The sequence below is a fragment of the Clavelina lepadiformis genome, chromosome 1, assembly GCF_947623445.1.
Source record: "Clavelina lepadiformis chromosome 1, kaClaLepa1.1, whole genome shotgun sequence".
NCBI classification, from domain to species: Eukaryota; Metazoa; Chordata; class Ascidiacea; order Aplousobranchia; family Clavelinidae; genus Clavelina; species Clavelina lepadiformis.
In genome coordinates this window covers 19,226,631-19,246,820 of record NC_135240.1, presented here as the reverse complement: position 1 = coordinate 19,246,820, position 20,190 = coordinate 19,226,631, and the positions used below count along the sequence as shown (strand labels likewise).

General features: G+C 39.2%; 1 protein-coding gene across 1 annotated transcript in view; it reads right to left on the bottom strand.

Moving 5' to 3' along the window:
• LOC143444282 (uncharacterized) overlaps positions 1 to 20,190 on the bottom strand; it is a 44,669-nt gene that overhangs the window by 1,318 nt on the left and 23,161 nt on the right. Inside the window, exons 68-136 of the mRNA XM_076943472.1 lie at positions 19,937 to 20,119; positions 19,712 to 19,837; positions 19,400 to 19,582; positions 19,185 to 19,310; positions 18,412 to 18,591; positions 18,188 to 18,307; positions 17,854 to 18,039; positions 17,633 to 17,755; positions 16,774 to 16,956; positions 16,578 to 16,697; positions 16,313 to 16,486; positions 16,107 to 16,223; positions 15,792 to 15,980; positions 15,502 to 15,624; positions 14,953 to 15,141; positions 14,749 to 14,865; positions 14,483 to 14,662; positions 14,164 to 14,289; positions 13,868 to 14,047; positions 13,668 to 13,787; positions 13,371 to 13,550; positions 13,157 to 13,282; positions 12,820 to 13,005; positions 12,574 to 12,696; positions 12,290 to 12,463; positions 12,077 to 12,193; positions 11,749 to 11,925; positions 11,478 to 11,597; positions 11,217 to 11,399; positions 10,947 to 11,063; positions 10,676 to 10,861; positions 10,433 to 10,555; positions 10,139 to 10,321; positions 9,744 to 9,863; positions 9,485 to 9,661; positions 9,266 to 9,391; positions 8,976 to 9,164; positions 8,774 to 8,899; positions 8,514 to 8,696; positions 8,308 to 8,433; positions 7,944 to 8,132; positions 7,706 to 7,828; positions 7,384 to 7,563; positions 7,178 to 7,300; positions 6,365 to 6,547; positions 6,114 to 6,236; positions 5,831 to 6,007; positions 5,626 to 5,748; positions 5,361 to 5,537; positions 5,072 to 5,194; positions 4,767 to 4,949; positions 4,453 to 4,610; positions 4,245 to 4,352; positions 3,958 to 4,126; positions 3,680 to 3,797; positions 3,451 to 3,595; positions 3,145 to 3,274; positions 2,926 to 3,033; positions 2,749 to 2,840; positions 2,518 to 2,662; positions 2,227 to 2,412; positions 2,045 to 2,126; positions 1,765 to 1,948; positions 1,424 to 1,618; positions 1,162 to 1,320; positions 922 to 1,035; positions 715 to 826; positions 402 to 596; positions 147 to 249 (exon numbers count right to left, since the gene is read on the bottom strand). Coding sequence (XP_076799587.1) covers positions 147 to 249; positions 402 to 596; positions 715 to 826; positions 922 to 1,035; positions 1,162 to 1,320; positions 1,424 to 1,618; positions 1,765 to 1,948; positions 2,045 to 2,126; positions 2,227 to 2,412; positions 2,518 to 2,662; positions 2,749 to 2,840; positions 2,926 to 3,033; positions 3,145 to 3,274; positions 3,451 to 3,595; positions 3,680 to 3,797; positions 3,958 to 4,126; positions 4,245 to 4,352; positions 4,453 to 4,610; positions 4,767 to 4,949; positions 5,072 to 5,194; positions 5,361 to 5,537; positions 5,626 to 5,748; positions 5,831 to 6,007; positions 6,114 to 6,236; positions 6,365 to 6,547; positions 7,178 to 7,300; positions 7,384 to 7,563; positions 7,706 to 7,828; positions 7,944 to 8,132; positions 8,308 to 8,433; positions 8,514 to 8,696; positions 8,774 to 8,899; positions 8,976 to 9,164; positions 9,266 to 9,391; positions 9,485 to 9,661; positions 9,744 to 9,863; positions 10,139 to 10,321; positions 10,433 to 10,555; positions 10,676 to 10,861; positions 10,947 to 11,063; positions 11,217 to 11,399; positions 11,478 to 11,597; positions 11,749 to 11,925; positions 12,077 to 12,193; positions 12,290 to 12,463; positions 12,574 to 12,696; positions 12,820 to 13,005; positions 13,157 to 13,282; positions 13,371 to 13,550; positions 13,668 to 13,787; positions 13,868 to 14,047; positions 14,164 to 14,289; positions 14,483 to 14,662; positions 14,749 to 14,865; positions 14,953 to 15,141; positions 15,502 to 15,624; positions 15,792 to 15,980; positions 16,107 to 16,223; positions 16,313 to 16,486; positions 16,578 to 16,697; positions 16,774 to 16,956; positions 17,633 to 17,755; positions 17,854 to 18,039; positions 18,188 to 18,307; positions 18,412 to 18,591; positions 19,185 to 19,310; positions 19,400 to 19,582; positions 19,712 to 19,837; positions 19,937 to 20,119 — 10,294 coding nt within the window. The remainder of the gene's footprint in view (positions 1 to 146; positions 250 to 401; positions 597 to 714; positions 827 to 921; positions 1,036 to 1,161; positions 1,321 to 1,423; positions 1,619 to 1,764; positions 1,949 to 2,044; positions 2,127 to 2,226; positions 2,413 to 2,517; positions 2,663 to 2,748; positions 2,841 to 2,925; positions 3,034 to 3,144; positions 3,275 to 3,450; positions 3,596 to 3,679; positions 3,798 to 3,957; positions 4,127 to 4,244; positions 4,353 to 4,452; positions 4,611 to 4,766; positions 4,950 to 5,071; positions 5,195 to 5,360; positions 5,538 to 5,625; positions 5,749 to 5,830; positions 6,008 to 6,113; positions 6,237 to 6,364; positions 6,548 to 7,177; positions 7,301 to 7,383; positions 7,564 to 7,705; positions 7,829 to 7,943; positions 8,133 to 8,307; positions 8,434 to 8,513; positions 8,697 to 8,773; positions 8,900 to 8,975; positions 9,165 to 9,265; positions 9,392 to 9,484; positions 9,662 to 9,743; positions 9,864 to 10,138; positions 10,322 to 10,432; positions 10,556 to 10,675; positions 10,862 to 10,946; positions 11,064 to 11,216; positions 11,400 to 11,477; positions 11,598 to 11,748; positions 11,926 to 12,076; positions 12,194 to 12,289; positions 12,464 to 12,573; positions 12,697 to 12,819; positions 13,006 to 13,156; positions 13,283 to 13,370; positions 13,551 to 13,667; positions 13,788 to 13,867; positions 14,048 to 14,163; positions 14,290 to 14,482; positions 14,663 to 14,748; positions 14,866 to 14,952; positions 15,142 to 15,501; positions 15,625 to 15,791; positions 15,981 to 16,106; positions 16,224 to 16,312; positions 16,487 to 16,577; positions 16,698 to 16,773; positions 16,957 to 17,632; positions 17,756 to 17,853; positions 18,040 to 18,187; positions 18,308 to 18,411; positions 18,592 to 19,184; positions 19,311 to 19,399; positions 19,583 to 19,711; positions 19,838 to 19,936; positions 20,120 to 20,190) is intronic.

Here is a 20,190-nt window from a genome sequence, read left to right as displayed (position 1 = left end):
ATACCGATATTGTTAAGTGTCAAATATTTCACTACATTCGTAGATATTTTATCGTCTATTCTGATTATTGTACTAAAGTATTCTGTTTATTTATTGGTTTGCTATTAGTAACTGGGTCTGTTTCCTGTCTTGTTAACAAAACTTACTTGTAGTTGAGCAGTGACAAAGCCTCTGATGAAACGCCAATTACATTCGGGTCTTGCAGAGCAGATGGTGCAGAATCTAAACTTTCTTCCTCATTCAAGGAAGCTAAAAACAAGACAATTATATAAGTTGGGTTTCATAAAAACTTTCACAGTATCACTTAATCATCAATTTTGCTTCCAATGATGCTGTTTAAAAATGGTTTAAAACCTGCGAATTATTGTTAATGGTTCATAAATATTTCTCGCTTTGTTTACCATCAAACACGGCTCTATAATCATTGAATTGTTGTACATCGCAGAAAACCCGCAAACATGCTCCAGAATCTGGACGAGTCAAGCCGGTGGCAAAGTTTCTCCAGTTTGAAGTGAGTGTCTCCCGATATACTGCATTCACTTTAACGTAGGAGACCTGGTCGTACGCACTAAATAGATCGGAACCGTATGCTCTCACTAGAAACAAATACGTTGAATAAATTCACTAAAAGATGCGAAACAACTCACAGTACCTTCAAAATAAATATCAGTGAAAATTAAACAACTACATTTGCAGAATTGCAGCACATGGTACCTTTTACAAAGCAAGAACGCCTTGCAGCCACATCAATATTCAACATTCGTCGAGTTTGTATGAATGGAAGATTTGCAGTTAACACACGGTTGCCGTTTCTTCCCGAGGTAACCTGTTTAGATGTCATAACAAAACACGAGTTCATTAATAATGTTACAAGATGCCAACAGTGAAAGTATAGAAATTTTCTTTGCCTAATAAACTTACAGCCATTTCTCCTTCGTCAATCCAAAAGCCTGAAGATGGGTCAAGCGACCACAAACGTACTTCACTTAAGTCTGATACAATCCCAACTTGTTCAGCGGCTAAACTTATTTGGATCTAGAAGTAATTCAACCGTTTTAGCATCATGTTCCCTTTAGCCTAACCCTAACAGTGCCATTCGCACACCCTGGCATGCAAAGATTTAGACTTGTAGTGCATGTGTACGATTATGAAATCACTTACATTCCGAATATCAAGTTCTATGTTTTGGGCATCGCGGAAGTCCATTTCAAACATTCCATATGAGCGCATGACATCACCATACTCTGTTATCAAATCACTTGGTGCTTCCAAGTAGGAATTTACATCACGTGGGTCGATGTAAGTAATACTCCGGCGTCCCTACAATAACCAACGTTTTATCAATTTAAAAAAAGACAAATGAAAACCACGGACAAAGTTTGCAAAGACACGTAGGACCAAACCTCCAGTAAACAGAACTTACCAAGCTGGAATAGGGTATGCCTTGCTTGTCGAAATAAGAGTTTGGTTCAACTTCAACCGTAATTGCCGTGGATTGAGTGGCTGATTGCGGGATAAAATATCCTCGTTCATCTGGTATAAGGTGGCTAAATGGAGCTTTGCGGGGAAGTCTTATTTTGTGAAAAATTACGCCCCCAAGTCTTTTGAAGGGAAGTACCTAAAAAACGCATAATACGTAATAAGAAGCGTGATTCAGCCTGTATAACGGTTCTGTTACATGACCTAGAAATGGAAGCAGATAACAACCAGCAAAGCATCCAAATTCATACTGAATGTCCAAAAGTTTGCAGGTGAAAATCTTACCTTCGTGGTGGTCATTAACTGAGCATATGGATCAACGAAGGTAATAACCAGGCGGTCAACATCGGCATTAATGTTAAGCAAGAACTTTCCTTCGTCGTCAGTGTGTGTTGCCGTGCGGTTCTCTCGCATCACAAGCCCGTTACGAAGCGGTATCTCTTCACTTCGTTCGTCAAACCCGTAAACCCTAAATTACACAAACAGTTATGTTAAGAACGATTGCATTGGTCAAGAAGTTTCATTAAAACAGCATGTTGTTTTATCTTTAATACTGATTGCTTACATTCCCATGACTGTGATTGTTGGTGTTACACATCGACTGCATCCGCATGCGGTCACTCTACTGATCTGCAATACCACGCCCCCTGTAGAGAGTAAAAACACGTTCTTGCTTTAGAATAAGAAAATGTAATTACTAACAATATTAAAATAGTTTATTAATAAAAAGAAAAATGCTGTAATTACCATGACATTGGATTTCCACCATCTGCCGTGCAACTGCTCCACAGCAATAACTCTCAAAGAATCCAGATCTTGGACAAGTAACGGATGGGCACGTCCCGACATTTTCGTATCTTGACGATCCATCAAGATTGGAGCATGATGAGGGAAGTCGAACCAACTTGGGAACTGGTCGATTGCTGCAGGTCGCTATATTATCAAATAAAATTAATCGACTTTCTTTTTTGCTTTATAATTTCAAATAAGCTTTTTGTGAGGATGTGTGCCCTTCTATATCTGTTTGGTTTCACGTACGTTGAGGAAGTCTACATCCGAGTACTCCGTTCTCATCAGGAGCACATCTTTCCTCGCTTGAGCATCCACGTTGAGAGCACAACAATCTTCCACCAAAGCAAGAGCAATATTGAGAACAGCCACTGATGTAAAATGATTCTTCGCTCTAACACAAAAACAAACTTCTGCTGTTTTATGAGAAAGTTACGATACGTAATTTTAATAATTCACGGCCAAGAATATTCTATTTACCTTATAGTAACGCCCTTCATGAGTACAGCCGCATTGATCTTCCCTAACACATTCGTCGCCTGATAGAACGTATCCAGGAATACATTCACACCCTGTAGTCAAGCGGTAAGTATAGATCAAATTAAACTTCTACTATCGACTGAAATATCATTATTCACAACAAATCATTCTAGTTACCTTCAACACAAAGATGGGGACAAAGTTCGGATGCTGCTTTGTCACTGCAGGTATTGGGACAAGCGCTGGTGCATGGACGGTATACAGAGTTTGGTGGGCATTGCAGAGCTGGAAAGCATAATTTATTTTGACAAACGGATAATGGCTTCATGTCGACGTTTCTTATGAAGTAAAATATTTTTAGAGCTTATTTGCATGTCTGCTTCCAAAGATACTAACGTAATCCTAAATCCGATCTCCAGTCGCAGAAATCAATGTCGTAGCTTCTGCAAACATCCGCATACGCTGCAACACTTTGTTCAAGAGCAGTAACATTTCCTTCAAGCGCACACAAATCGAAGACACAATCCTGCATCATACGATTGATTAAAATTAACGCTACCTTCTATCATGCTTCATAAATTTTGAAGATGTAATTGGATAAAACGGCAATAGTCGGATATTTAAGTTCCGTTGGAAGTTATACTTCTCCAACCCATTTCATACACAACCTAACTATCCACTATTCCATGTTAGGTGTCTTACTTCAAACGCTTTCACGGGATCTTCGAATCCATAGCAATTGGCAAAACATCCATCTGTCCGGCGTATATAATTGCATTCATTCTCGTATTGATTTCTTACAAAATTATCTCGGCATGGATTCTCATTTACTATAGCTGCGGCACACCTATAAATACATAAAAAGTTAAAATCCATCTGCTATTAACAATTTTAAACCCAAACATTCATCATGTGCCCATGCAACGCTTACTCTTCAACGGAGTTTATTTGGTAACTGTTTCCAAACTGGACATTGGTAATTGCCTGTTCGAAGCCACCGCGGAGTAGAAAATCATCAGTGTCATCTCCGTTGTAATTTCCGCATAGGCCTAAATACCGAGTTATGTTTATGAATACATTTATAATATAAGTTTGTCGGTGTTGTAGCTATACAGTCAAAGCAAATGTGAGCCCAATCCAGCCAATGCGAATACTGAGCTGGGTAAATCAATATTGAACACTATTTATAAACTAAAAACAGTACAATACCCTCAACATATCCTCTGTAAGTAGGTGGCAATCCCACTGTCAGGTAATGATTTCCATCGTAGCGAGCTCGCAAGCCAAAATCTGTCGTAATAAAGACGTATCTACCACTTCTGCTTACTTCGACTCCGGATAAATGAGAAAAAGGGAGGGTAGTCAAGACTCCATCGATCTACGTAAAAAAAATTTCTTGTTATTTCTTGTATAAAATGTTAAGTCTTTGCGTTTTTAACTTATTGTTCAGCACGCACAATCATTTAATAGCAGTATGAAGAACACATCAGACGTACCAAGACTTTGAGCCTTTTACGCAACTCCACCACAAAACCAGGAAAACGGAAAATAACACGCCTCAACCACGTGACGTGCGTTAATCCAAAGCGACCTTCATTTTCCGTCTTGAAAACAAATCATTACAAATTATATAAGAATAATGCAACGGTTCTACTTTACTACATTTGTGCTTAACAGCGGTTACGAGTGTTGAAAGAGTCATACCTCTACTTTTATAGGTATCAGTCCAGCAGAGTCAGCAGCTTCATTAGTTTTTATGAAGTCATATAAACAACTTCCTTGATAGTCATAATGATGATCATCAAACGTTACGTAATGAGGGTCTCCACTAGCCGTGCACCAACGCAGGTTCGGAATTTGTCCTATGCCAGCATATTACACATTATCAAAGAGCATACCTTTCTTAATGCATGCAGGTTTAAAGTGAAGTACAAAATCCCTTAGCTGTTGGTTTTAAGCTCAGCAGGACATATTTCAGCGACACAATTAAAAACGCAGTTGATAAGCAAAGAGCTCACTTTTGCAAACAGGAGGTTCGCTGGACCACTGCCCATCTCGTTCACATCTGGCAATGTTTGTCCCTTCCAGAACGAATCCGGGGTGACAGGAAAAGGATAATACATCTTCATATACGAGTTGAATTCCATTGTCAGGGTTAACAAAACCGTATTGTGGTGCGTCAGGTGTTGAGCAAGAAACAACTGTAAAGTAAGCGAAGTTAAATTATGTGTATTGTGCGTACTGTAGCAAGCATTAGCTTCACAAATCAATTAGTTTCCCTGTATTGCTTTTAATTTAACTTCTTGTACATCAGATTACTCACAGATGCAAGTGGTTCCAGATTTCACATAGCCTCGTTCACAAACGCATTCATAACTTCCGACAGTGTTTTGACAAGTTGCTTGACCAGAACAAGAAAACTGGTTACTAGCACATTCATCAATATCTAAACGTGAAAGGAAACTGGTGTTTATTAAAGTGTAGAAGGTGTTATTGTTGCAATGAGCAAATGTTTCGCGTTGATATATATGAAAAAATTATTTTGTAATCATCGATGTGTAGGTCAAGCATGTAACCAAATCAGATACATACTCGTCCATATAAAAACCCACCGACACAATGAGGTACATTTCCAGACCATGCAAGATCGCCCTGACAAGTCAATTCAACAGACCCTTCGGGCCTCCATCCGGTATTGCAAGTAAAGCGAGCCACAGAACCCACTGCAAATCCATTGCTGAATTCGACCGAGCCTTGATTTGGACTTTGCAAATGGCCGCAAGTAGGAACTGCAATCATACAAGTCATATCCCCATAAAATATGGTGGAATTTGATTGAGAGGCAAATCATTTATTAAGACACTGTAAGGTTTTTACCAGAGCATGATTTTCCATCTCCTGAGTAACCGATATTACAGGCGCAATGATAACTACCATCCACATTGGTGCAGGTAGCATGTTCATGACAAGGAGATATTGGTCGTGAACATTCGTCGACGTCTGTGCAGAGCAAAACCATATTTTTTTCTACATACGTCCACATTTTTCATGACTCAAATAATCATGTTTCAATGAAACTTACCAACGCAAGATGGCTCCACATCGGACCATTCACCGGTTTGTAAGCAAGTTATTTGTCGGCTGCCTGATATCTCGTATCCGGAAATGCAGTTAAAAACAACCACAGAGTTAAGTGCGTATGACTGCTGAGTGCTGTACGAACCACGGACAGGATTACTTGGTTGTCTGCAACTTATTTCTGCGGCAAAACAAAATATAGGTCAAGTTAAATAAGAAGTCTACGTGTACAATTGAAAGAATAGGTCAAAATTATCATTTATGATGTCAGAATCGTTTCGACTAACGTGTGCATTCATTTCTTCCATCGCCAGTGTGACCATGTCGGCAATTACAGGAATAACTTCCATCGCTATTGATACAATCCGCCGAATGATGACAAACGTTGGAAGTCAAGCATTCATTGATATCTTTAAAAAGCATTCAAAAGTAGCACGTTTGACACAATGTCATGGATTCCGCATAATGCAGAAGTTTATTTACATAACTGTAAGAGTAAGTAAATTATATAGTTCATTCACGTTGTTATCGTTTATACCTGAGCATTGAGGGGGATTACTGCTCCACTGGCCATTCTCTCGGCATGTGGCCCTTTCGTGTCCGATTAGAACGTAACCTTCGTCACACGCGTAATTGATGACATCACCATACTGTAGCACTGTCGCGCCGTTGGTGTTTATGGTTCCGCGATGTGGAGCGGAAGGTGTATGACACGTCATTCCTATAAAAATAAATATAGTACTTCATAACATAATTTTTTATAAATACATAAAGTATTATATACGTTTTATAAATACGCAATATTACGATAACAGCACATACTTCGCTCATTATTTTTACTCTCATTTTTTTAAAGTGACTGTAGTTGAAAATGACCAGTGGTTCTCAACCTTTCATAGTTCGTGGCCCCCTTACAGTGAACCTCCAAGTCCATGGCCCCCGGCTTACCAATAAAAAATGAAGATTATAAGAATGTGCTGCTACAGACACGAACCCGAATATATTTGGCGAATATTAGCAAAACAGCGGTATTCGTGTTGGTAGGAATAATGTGCACTGTTCGTCTACGAATACGATGTATGAATGATTATAAAGTTACTGCACTATCAGGGGAAGTTTTCGTGTCAAAGTTAGCAAGCACTGCTCACTAGTAGTTAGCAAGTGCTTTCAGGTAGAGGGGGCAAAAGATTAAAACACGTGAGAAACTTGAAGTTTCTTGCCTTGCCTCGTCTTCCCCTGCTACTACATTATAGCTCAGTAGTGAGACCTCTACTCGTGACCCCCAGAGGGCCATGGGGTTCCGGTTGAGAAACCCTGGACTAGAGGATATGTAATATTACGAGTTACTCACTTCTGCATTCTCTTCGGCCATCACCCTGAAAGCCTTGTCGGCATTGACAGGAATAACTTCCCACATTGTTGCGGCAGGTCGCGTCTTGGTGACAGCTGTTAGCTCTCGTGCATTCGTCAATATCTGCGGTCGAAGAAGCAATACAATTTTACGTACATTACAGCCTCTTGTCTGTACATAACAAAAGAATATATTTTAACATTTACCCAAGCACACTATAATTCGTGGCGACCACAGACCGTCCAGGCAAATAGCACTATCGGATCCGGAGATTTCGTATCCAGTGTTGCAATAGAAAGTGATTTCGCTTCCTTGAGTAAACTGAGATGATCCCGGGTTTGTGTATCCTCCTTGGTTTGGAGTTATCGGAGAACCGCAAGTTACAACTGAATAAAGTTAAAGAAAAATAGTGAAGTCAGCAGAAAAACAATTCATATAGCTTATTATATTACAATTAGACGACATAAGTCAGAAATTGTTAGCTGAATTCTAAGAATTCTAAGAATCAAATAATATTTTGAAAATTACGTTGGCAATGTTGGCCGTTGCCTTGATAACCAGGTTGACATTCACAGCTGTAACCACCTCTCGTATTTGTGCAAGTAGCTTTGATATGACACACGCTTGGCTGTTCTCGGCATTCATCAATATCTAACAGCAAATATAAATATACAGTAGTATGAAATAGCACGTATTTCTTCAACGCGGCGCTTGTGAATGCGTCTTTGCTAAACTTCATCCATTTGTGTCAACAACGGAAGTATACCTTCGCAAGTAGGAGCGTCTGGGGGACTCCAGTCACCTTGTGGCTGACACGTTGTTTCAGTATAGCCAGATGCAGGAATTCGGTATCCGCTATCGCATATATATTTAACAGTGAAGCCGGCTATATATCGAGAGTTTGCCGGTGCAAATCTACCAAATGTTGGCTGCGGTGGAGGCGAGCAAACCAGTTCTGTAATAGATTAAAATCTTTTTCGTTGGTTTTGAATCGCGTGATTTTCGATTATTATTCTGAACATTAGAATTGATCTTACCGCAGTCGCTTACTTAATAAAAACGTGTAGTAAATAAATTATTGAAGAATATCCACAGAAAAGTATCGTAACAATATGTTTGTGCGGTCTTACCGTGGCATATACTTCCACTTCCAGCATACCCTTCCCGACACGTGCAAGTGAAACCACCTTGAGTATTGGCACAATCCGCGTTGTGGTCGCACGGTGTATTGAATTCATCAGCGCACTCGTCGATATCTGTTCGCAAAAATCGCAATTTCGAAATTGTTACTTCAACGAAAAAATAAATGTATTCATTCATATTCGCCATAATGTACCGCGGCAAGTCGGTGGATCTCCTGAAAGACGACCGGTATTGAGACAGGTTATGCGATTCGACCCTCTGATGATGTAGCCTTGATTACAGGTATAAGTGATAGTGATCCCTGCCTTCAATGGCAACGCGAACTGTGATATTCTTCCATTTACGAGTGTGGTGGTAGGCAGGTCGCATGTGACGGCTGAAAATTTGAAAGCTTCATTAACAATATCCGTCGGCTGCAGAAGAACAACTGGGCCCAGAAAAATAATTACCGACCTTCGCATGTATTCACGCCGTCACCAACATAGCCATCTCTACACGAACAGCTATAACTGCCCGGTAAGTTGGTGCAATGTGCACGCAAATGACAAAATTCACGGGGGCTTGCACACTCATCGATATCTGTTAAGAGGGCAAGGTTATAGATCAGAAAGTCTTTCAAGCAAATATTTATGAAAAAAAATTAATTCAAACGCACCAATACATGATGAAGGATTATTAGAAATCCATTGATTATTAGTTGAACACGTAGCAGTGCCACTTCCAGTCAAGCGATATCCACTCATGCACGTATAGGTGACCACCTCGTTGAGCTGATATTGTTGCCCATCCGCTGGTTCACTAAAGACGGCCCGCGACACCTCGGGTGGCGTCGAACAAACAGGAGCTGCAAGAGCAAGAAGCAATTTGTGTTAAATATCTACGAAGCAATTTCATTCCTTGAACATTATTTCGTCAATTTAATATTGCTGGGTATTGAGGTGATACCAAAGCATTCTCTTCTCGGATCACCAGTCCACTCGTCCGGACATCTGCATGTATATGATCCAGGAGTGTTTGTACAAATGGCTGAGACTCCTCTGCACGTATGACCCAACGCGCATTCGTCGATATCTACACAAAGCGCAATATTGATGTAAAATCTAGTCAACTTGCCCTAACTCAATAACTACCACTCCATATTCAGTAATGCCCAGTAATGCTTACCTTCACATACAGGTACTCTTTCAGACCACTGAGAATTAATCATACATGTAAGCACAGATAATCCGACTAAATCATAGCCTTGCGCGCAGGAGAAAGTTATAACGCTTCCAACGAAAAAACCATTTGTTGCGCTAAATGTACCACCGGAAGGAGATATGATGTCATCACAGGTGTTGGCTACATGAACGCACGATACAAACATTTGAAATAAAGCCTTTCTTTAAATATATATTTTAGGAAGGAAAATTAACTTAATTACCTTGACATTCAACGCCGTCTCCACTATAGCCGTCCTCACATTCACAAGTGTACCCACCACGTGTGTCGATACAGGCTGCATTGCTGTGGCAAGGATGCGACTCTTCGCATTCGTTGATATCTGCACGAAGAACAGGAAAACGATTAACAAGTGACGACACATTTCATAAAAATAATACAAAATATTATCGCCAACGCCAATATTCAATCCATTGTAGACGTAAACGCATCAATCGGTAATTATATGTTGAGTTGGGTCTTCTTGAAAAGCAGACGAAGGTTTGACAAAATCAGCACCCAACAAAAGTATGAAGAAAATGGTTGATATATAATTATATATCTTGCAACACTCTCGAGAATAAAGCTTAAACAGCAGGTATAGAAAAGCAGCCTCACCTTGGCATATGGGAGGTCGTGCTGTCCATGACAAGGATGACCTGCAAGTTACTTCGGGTTCTCCTACAAGTGTGTATCCTCTGTTACAAGTAAAAGTCACGATATCGCCAATGGAGAAGGAAACGCTTGCTGATGACACCATGTTGCCGTTTGATGGAGCAGTGATGTCCGCGCATTTGAGTTCTGAAATGTTTTTATGCGATTATTAAACTCCTGGAATTACATACTGTACCAATTTTTCCGAAATTATCATAAAGTATGAGAAATTTACAAATAAGTCGAATCGCAACTAACTCATGCAGTTGGTTCCATCGCCAGAATAACCACTTCTGCACTCGCAAGAGTACGAGCCAGGAAGATTTGTGCACGAAGCAGCGCTATGACAAGGTGAGATTGAGTCACTGCATTCGTTGATGTCTACAAAATTTTCATGGGAGTAATTTAAATATCTATTTATAATTAAAACCAAATGTATTTAGAATATGATGATCACATTGATCACAGACACATGAAATGATCACATTCTTTTCATTATACCTGAACAAACAATAAACTCTTCCGACCAACTTCCATCGTGGGAGCAAGTCACTGCTGAATTGCCTCCACTCTGTTGATAGCCGCTTGCGCATACATACAAAATTCTGTCATTGAGGTAATAATTAGTTTTGTCACCACCAAATATCGTTGCACCGTCTGGAACTTTTGGAGCCTGGCAAGTAATTCCTGAAAAAGAAGGTTTGTTGCACATACTTCGACAAATGTTTGCCATTAAGACTATTGGTTTTTTTCAAGAAGCTTCCTAACGTACTTGAACAAGTGATCCCGTCTCCAGTATACTGAGCGTTGCAAGAACAACGGAAAGTACCAGGTAAGTTTCTGCAAAATGCGTTAGTATCACATGGACCAAGTGTGCATTCATCCAAATCTACAAAAAAAACAAGGAAAACTGCAAACATGTGTCAAAATAAACGAGGTTAATATAACTTTTCATTTTAACCGCTAAACAATATATAACAGCATATTAAACCATACCAACCCAACTGAAAATATATACACTTATACTCCTCGTTTTACACACCTTCACATGTTGGCTGATGATCAGACCATGCTCCACTGGATGAACATTCTAGGACGCCGTTACCACTTAATATATAACCGCTATCACAGTCGTATGTGGCTACAGCCCCGACAGAGTTATGGTTATCGTTTCTTCTTGAAATAGTGCCGTGTTGAAGATGGTTAAGTTCCGGACATACCACTTCTATGATTTTACAAAATATAAACAATTTTTAACCATACATAAGTATGCTCCATTAAAAGCGTTCGCATCCAAGCTAACCTCTGCAAAATGTGCCCGTTCCGATATACCCGGCTCTGCATTGACATTGATAACTACCAATATTGTTCGTGCAGATAGCATTTTGATCGCAGAAGTTCTCAGAAGCGCATTCATCAATATCTAGGTCGAAAGAATATAATAACAGACAAGTGAACGACAGCCACCAACAGCTCAAACATGACATAGTGAATAAAGAATAAAAAAATGTCTGCTTCTAAAAAAAGCTGTAAAGCATATTCTGCTTATTAAAAAATGTTTAAGACAAAATTACCTTCACAAGTTGGAGCAGTTGTCCACTCGCCATCGTCACTACAAGAAATCCTATCTTCTCCAACCATTCTATATCCGGTCAGACAATCGTATTGTACTCTGCTTCCTCTGGTAAAGAAGGAGCTGGCAAAGATGATCCTGCCTTTGTCCACGATAGGTGGGTCACCGCACTCAACCACTTTCATAAAGTAAAGTTATTATTTCATTCGTTACTTTATGATTAAATGGATATTGTTCATTAAATCAACAACATTTCGAATTTTTTTCATTTTCATTTCATTGAAATTAACTATGAATAAGCGTGTTACAGAAAACCAAACCAAATTTACATGAACAAGTTTTTCCATCTCCACTATAATCTCCCAAACAAGTGCATTGATAGCCTCCATTTACATTTTGACAAATGGCGTTCTCATCACATGGATTGTTCAAGCATTCGTTTACATCTTTAAAAATAAATTCTGCAGTTTAAAACTCATCTTTTCCTTGGTAAAAGCAGAGGCTAAATCATACTATTTTAACAACTCAACGGAAATAAACACCTTGACAACGGGGAATAAATTTATCCCAAAATCCAGTGTTTAGACAAGTTAAAACGCTCTCGCCCACAATAAGATATCCTTCATTACAAGAGAAAGTTGCCTCGCCGTTAACCCGAATGTCGGCTACATCTACTCTGCCATTTGCTGGATTAGCAAGGTCGTCACAAGTGATCACTGCATTGATAAGTAAAAGATGCTTAGATGCTTAAATACTTTTTTGTGTTTTTCTTCATTTATTCTTTTATACAATAATGTCTAAAGTCGTTATCCACGGAGTCTCATACATTCGCAACTGGTTCCTGATCGTCGGTAGCCGAAGACGCAGGTACAACCGAAGCCTCCAGCTGAGTTTGAGCACTCCATATTTTCTCCGCACGGGTTTGTTACATCCAAACACTCGTTAATATCTGATTTATATGAAAATGCATTTTATAAAGCATGAGTATAATGATAAACAGAATCATTATTTTGAAGATAAATGCATAGATATCACATAAAATAGAAAATATATTGAGAAAAATTCTGAGTACCTATACATGATATGTCATCAGCGGACCACTGTTCGTTATCTAGGCATGTGATAGAAACGGTTCCTTGAGCCTGATATCCTTGATTACATTCATATGTGATTGTAGACCCGATTTCATATTGCGTCTTTACGACTTCACCGCGGATTCTTCCGTTGGTTGGTATATTCGGGGTTGTGCAAGACAAACCTTTTGTTAATGAACGTTTTGCATTATCAGGAAACACACAGGAACGGTAATTACGAATAAATAAAACAAACATGACGGGAAATTGTTAATTAAATTTTTTTTAAAGGGTTTGGTTTACCTAAACGGTATATAAAAACTTTGTTCAACTTACGAGTACATTCAGTGCCATCTCCTGTAAACCCATCCCGACATGAACACAGGTGACCCCCGTCCGTATTTGTGCAGTCAGCAAAAGGCGAACATCTTCGGACGCCGCTACCCAAGCACTCATTGATGTCTAAAATAGTTTTAAACTTTATGCTTGATTTTAATTTGTTAAGACTAAGCAAGTTTTTGATAGGCCATAATTCCTGAAATTAACTGACCTACGCATACTGGTGGTGGCGATGACCATCCAGAACGTAGGCATGTGGCCGTGAGTGAACCAAGAATGTTGAAATATCCTTCATTACAGCGATAAGATATGGTTGTTCCCAAGACATATTCGGTTGTGGTGGATATAAGAGCGCCATTATCCGGATCAGTTACATCATCACATTCGAGTACTGTTGTATTTTCAGTGAAAAGGATTAATTATTTACTGTGACCCAGTCGATGCACAGTTTTCGTCATAAAAGTTAATTCATGAGCGTTTCAGAATATTTTCAATTTAAACAACTTACATGAGCAGCTGACGCCGTCACCAACGTATCCGTTATTGCAAGAGCAATGGTAAGATCCAATGCGGTTTGAGCAAGAGGCGTTAAGATCACAGTCATTGGCTCGTTGGCATTCGTCGACATCTGTACAACAAATGCGTCCCCATCAAGAAAGTTAGAGTAGGACACTCGTAATTGTTGGCTCAGAGTTTTAGTTTACCCACCTGTACACACTGGCGGAGGGTCGGAAAATTCTCCAGTCAAAGTGCAGGTGATGGTTTTTTCATCGTTAGTGTCATATCCTTCTTTGCACGAGTACGTGACACCGTTTCCTGGCGTGACTCTTGTCAATGCAGGAGGACCATTTACGTTCAAATTTGTAGATTCAGTGTAGCACATGATCTCTGCGAATCGTTGATTGACTTATTTCGGAGTGAGAAAAAAGTGGTGCGGTTTATTCAATTGAAAAATACTTGAAGTACTGTATTTTTGGAGCTATGTATGCACTGATAGAACGCACGCGTGCAAGATATTCCATTTCCAGTGTAACCATCATTGCAGGTGCAACTGTAGCTTCCGTCTGAGTTGTCGCAAGTAGCTTGCTGATTACAAGGATTTGTAGACTCGCTGGCACATTCATCAATATCTAATAAAATAAACATAAAATATCAATTACCATTTAAAGTCAACAGTTTAGTCAAGCTGGTGTTTGACATTGACACGAGAACTATAAAAGCGGTAAAATATCTTTTTCCTCCTCGAAACTTAATTTTCCCCGCCCCCCAAAAAAAACGAAGAGTATCTTTGTAATGACGAAAATTTCTACTATTAACACCTACCATTACAGGCTGGGATTGTGTCAGACCATTCCCCATCCAGGTTACAAGTAATTAAGTGGTTGAGACGATTCAAGCGATATCCTCGTTGGCAGGTAAAGAAAATTCTGTCATTCACATAGTAGTGATCTTTTGAAGCGAAATTGCCATTTTCGAGCTCTTGTATTTGCCGGCACTCGATTCCTGACATGACACGTATACTTAACAAAAGCTGATACAAAACCAAAGCCCCTGGTATTGATCGCTTAGTGAAATAAAATAACGCTTACTTTTGCATGTTCCACTGTCCATAACATATCCGTTGTTACAAAAGCACTCGAAGGATCCTTTAGCGTCCGCGCAAACTGAATTTTCAGGACATGGGTTGTCCTGACACTCATCAATGTCTGAGGAAATTGATCATGTAAGTTTTTTTCTGTGTTTTACATTCATGGTTTAAGTTTTTTTGTCTTAAATAGATGAAGTTGTGAAACCTGTGCAAGCTGGGGGGGTTTCCAATGACCAAGTACCGGATCCCTCGCACGTGATGCTGGTCGTGGAAGCAAAAAATTTGTATCCTGGGCGGCACACGTAGTTAACCACAGCACCAATAGGGTAAGAGTCTTTCACCATATCAATGAACGTTGTTTCAGCGTTTACGAAAGGCCGTGGGCAGGTGATTTCTGAACAAAGCATTTTACAAATAAATATTCTATTCAATGATTTTGTTTATTCTATTTCTCATTATCTCGTCATTGAACTCGTCTTCGGGTCATCTTAATATCTGCAACAAAACTAGGCTACATCTTACAACTCTATTGTTATCGCTAGGCCTATACATTATGTTCTAATAACTAATTAAAACGTCTATCACTCAAACGTGATGTAATTTTTTATTGCTTGTAATGAAAGTGCCTTATGCAAATCTATGCTTTTGATGTACTTATTGCATCAGTTTATTATATATTTTGTACAAATGCGTCACAACAGCGATAACGAATTAAATTGATGTTGTAATTAGTTCAAAAACAGCTTGCAAATACCTTGACACAAATTCAAATCATTCAGGAAATATCCTTGCCGGCATGTACAGAAATATCCCCTCATTTGGTTATCACAATCCGCATTTGTTCCACAGGGGTCTCCTTCTATGCATTCGTTGATATCTAAAATCAAGACAAAACAGGATTTTAAAACTCACAAATTCCATTAGTGTGGTTGTATTCAACCACGTCAACAAACAAGTGAGTCCCGAACGAACATATAATGTACTTAACGACGTACTAAATGTTAACCAGCATAACAAAATGCCAAAAACCGAAACACTTCATACCAACACAGGCTGTTGAATCGTGCGACCATTCTCCAGACGGTAGGCATTGAATAGGATTTTGCCCGGAAATTTTAAAAAATTTATTGCATGTATAAATGACTTCTTCGCCAATAGCGTAAGTAATGGAAGAACTTGATTCCAGAGGATAGCTGCCATGACGAATGCTTGGTGGCCTTCCACAGCGAATAGCTTCAAAAAAGTGTTGTTAATTTCTGATCGCGTTGGTATGCAGTTTGTTCAATTACAGTTTCAGGGCTTAAAGATGGTGTCTGGGTCGCTTTCAAAGCAGCCATTTAAAACAGTAACAAGCTGTACCTTCACAGAATTGACCAAACTTCTGGTAGCCTTCGTTACATTTGCACATGAAACTTCCACTCGTGTCTATACATTCCGCATTTTCGTCGCATGGATTTGTCAAACACTCGTTTATGTCTGTGGAAGCATATAAGTAATATCTCTGCATTTTATTTTGCAAATTTTAACGTAAATGTAGAATACTAGTCTGTAGATGAAGCACTCACTAATGCATGTTGGCTGCGAATCCGACCAACCAGTTCTTGTGCATGTAAGTGAACTGGAACCATCGATTGCCCATCCCTGTGCGCACACAAATGACGCAACAGTGTTGACGTAGTAAGGAGGTTGAGGATTGAAAAACCCATTGTCAATTTCACGAAGAACATCGCAAGTTCGTCCTGAAATATACATCAAAATTGGTCATTTAGTCATGCTAAATTATACTCAGATTACTCGATTTCGTTTTTAATGCAAACGTAGAATACTTACTAGTGCACGTTTCTCCATCACCAATGTAGTCTTCACTGCATGTGCAAGTGTAACCGCCGATAGTGTTATCACATGATGCGTGAACATCGCACGGGAAACTTGTAAGACATTCATTTACGTCTGTGCCGAAAAAAGTTACACAAAGTAGTAAAATTTAACAATATTACACAAATTATACAAGTTAACACTACTCCACCTTCGCAAACTAATGGGTCACGTGACCACTCGCCCGTGATGAGACAGATGAGATAGTTGTTGCCATAAACCTGGTATCCTGTTTTACAATTATATATCGCTTTCTCATTTACTCTCCACATCGATTGATCCGGTGAGATGCTTCCAAGTGGAGCAGGAGAGGGAAGATCAGGACAGAAGATTTCTGTCACAGAAATAAATATAAACACGTTGATATAGCTATAAATTAGATTATTAATATGTATCGGCCCAATTTCTTTATTTTTCTAGTCAAGTGTTAAGCTAATGTCGCTTTTTATCATTATCAATAAAAACTTAACACGCATTTAAATGAGGATGAACTGGTTAAGTTACGTTCAAAAAGAATCCAAAGCAATTGTCGTTAACACACGCTGAAAAGCGCTTATCTAGCGCAATAATGCATGCATGCCCAAGAATGCACATTCTACATTTAAACGAGTTTTAAACAATGGAATGACAAAAATTTCGAATCTAGTTTTGTAGATACTTGTCCAATCCTAGAAACGGATTTGTTTATGATTAAGCGTTTTTACTTCGAGTCGCAGACGTTTTTGTTATCGTTTATGATTTCATATTTCAAAACCAACGTAGCGATTCACGCGTTAATAGTTGTGAATTAAACTATAGCATCATGTCAATCTGACAGTTGTTATCTTACTCGAGGCATTAATAACTTTATGAACCTACTGGAAAAACGAATAAAAAATAAAATTACTTTTAAAATATTCCAAAAAAAATTCGAAATTCTGAACTATTCCGGAATATTCTAGAATAATTTAGTATTCTATATTGCACATCCTTATAACATGGCCATGATGGTACCGACGGATTGCACTCACCTACACAATCTTTCCCATTTGGCCTATACCCATCGTTGCAAGTGCAGCGATAACTTCCTATCAAATTGCTACAACGAGCATTGGTGTCGCAAGGACTAATTGGTTCATTACATTCATCAATATCTGTAACAATAGTGTCACAAGCCTATAACAATTATCATTATTGTGATGACTGATGACCAAATAACGCTACCATTAGCTTTTAAGGCTTAAGCCTATACCTGAGCACTTCGGCACTGGGTTTGACCAAGACTGGTCCGCGAGGCAAGAAATTGACGGGTTGCCCTCTAACTTGTAGCCAGCATCACAGGTGAACACTACAACCTGACCAACCACAAACTCTGTGGGAACAGGGTTGGATGCAATCGATCCGTGCGTTGGAGGCGCAACAGGAAAGCACTGTATCGCTACGTTAAAAAAATTAAATTTATTACCGCTAGTTGGAATTGTATACTTTCTCTTTTGAACTTTGAAAGCGAATGTGTATTTTTATTGGCAGTTTTTGCACCACAAATCGCATTTTACTGTATATCAATGTTATAGTTAATAAAATACCTTCACATCCATGACCGTAGTTAACGTAATCAGATTGGCATTGGCAATTAAATGAACCGACCGTGTTTGTGCATACGCTATTTTGCCCGCAAACGTCTGAGTCACCGCATTCATCAATATCTGAAGACAGTCAACAAAAGCATAAAATAATTGGAATTTTTCATAATTCCGATACTTCTCATTGACACAAGTGTATTAGTGAAGGTTGATGAATTTCAACTAACCTGTGCAAGTCGGAGGAGGTGATGACCAATCACCCGTATCGAGACAAGCGACGTTTGGCTCTCCAAGCAGAAGATAGCCTGGTCTGCACTTGTATATAATCGTAGTGCCAACAACCAGTGCACTGTTCGATGGGGTGTATGATAATGGGGGCGCCACCCTTGGAGGTGAGCACTGAAGACCTGCAGTAAATGATTTACGACTTACAAATGTTGCGTAGTAGCTAATATGGAACTAACGCTATAGACACAACATTAACAAAAGCTCTATACTGTAGTACAATTTATCCATTTTCTATGGAAAGACCTCAAGATGGAGGAAAATATAAAAGTTGGACGGAAATTCATGTGTCGGAAATCATTTAGGGGAGTTCAGTTCGCAAATTTATGTAAAGTTTACACTGTAGCAGTGTCTTCCTCCGTTGAGCAAGGAAAACATAAGCAAAGTGATAAATTGTGTACTTCCCTATTGTATGATCACAAAAATTACGGAATTCTAAAAATCATAGCAAAAATGAAAACAAGACAAGTAAACTTGCCGTAAACCCGCTCGAATTTGCGATCACAAATAAAACTCAATCACTCTGTACCTTATGCCTTTCTCATAAACGAACAAAACTGATGCAAAATCGTCACCCCAACAAAAGTATTTGCTGGACCCTGCGCACTTCGTGCTCGTGGGTAAGAATATTTTCAGGTTTAGAACCAGCATCCTAACTTCTTTACAACCATCATAATTTACATGTTACAGTTTAACTTATGCAAGCGATACTTACGTCTGCATTCTTCACCGTCAGCTATATAACCAGCTTGGCATTCACAAAGATAACTTCCTATTGCATTGACACAATTTGAAAGTGGGTGGCATCGGAAATCCAAATTTTCCTCGCACTCATTAACATCTAAAAAACACGAGTAAAAACCGCTGCATCAGCACAAAAGAGAAGTTATTCCTTAAAAACAAAGATTTGTATGGAAGTTTGTTCTTTACCTTCACACATAGGAGGAGGAGCAGACCATCCTCCAGCGCTGAGACAGTTAATGGAATCACTGCCTTTGATCATATAACCATTGTTACATGAATAGATCAGTCTCTCACCAACCAGCCAACTACCTTCTCTTGGATTTGAAATAAATCCATTGAATGGGAAGTCTGGTGTTTCGCACTCCACACCTATACAAGTATTTACATAAATAAATACACGAAACATATATGATAGAATAGACGACAACACGAGGAGAACTAAATATATGTTACAAGTTACAACATGCAGTATAGCAATGCTACACACAACAAACTTACGGAAGCACTCAAGACCGTCACCGCTGTATCCAGCCCCGCAAGTGCAAGAATATCCACCACTTTCATTGATACAATCCGCGAAAGGACTACACGGAAAATCACCACTCTCACTGCATTCATCAACGTCTATTACAAACGCAAAATTGAGTAGATATCCTGTATATTCCAATGAACTTCAGGAACAAAGCTTATGTTTTAAACAGATAGTAAAAAATCACAACATACCGACACAAACAGGAAGAGACTGAGACCAAGTCCCATCAACTGAGCACGTTGTTGAAAGTGTTCCGACGTTCCTATAACCTTGCTGACATTGCAGCAGGACCCTGTTACCCACTTTGTAGGGTCCGGTGCCCTCAAGAACCCGAAGTTCGTAATCCACGATTGCACTTTCCTCACAAGTTATCACTAACAATTGATGAATCATCCGTTAAAGTTGGCAACAAAGCATCAGTTTAAATTTGCGTTCTAATTTTCAA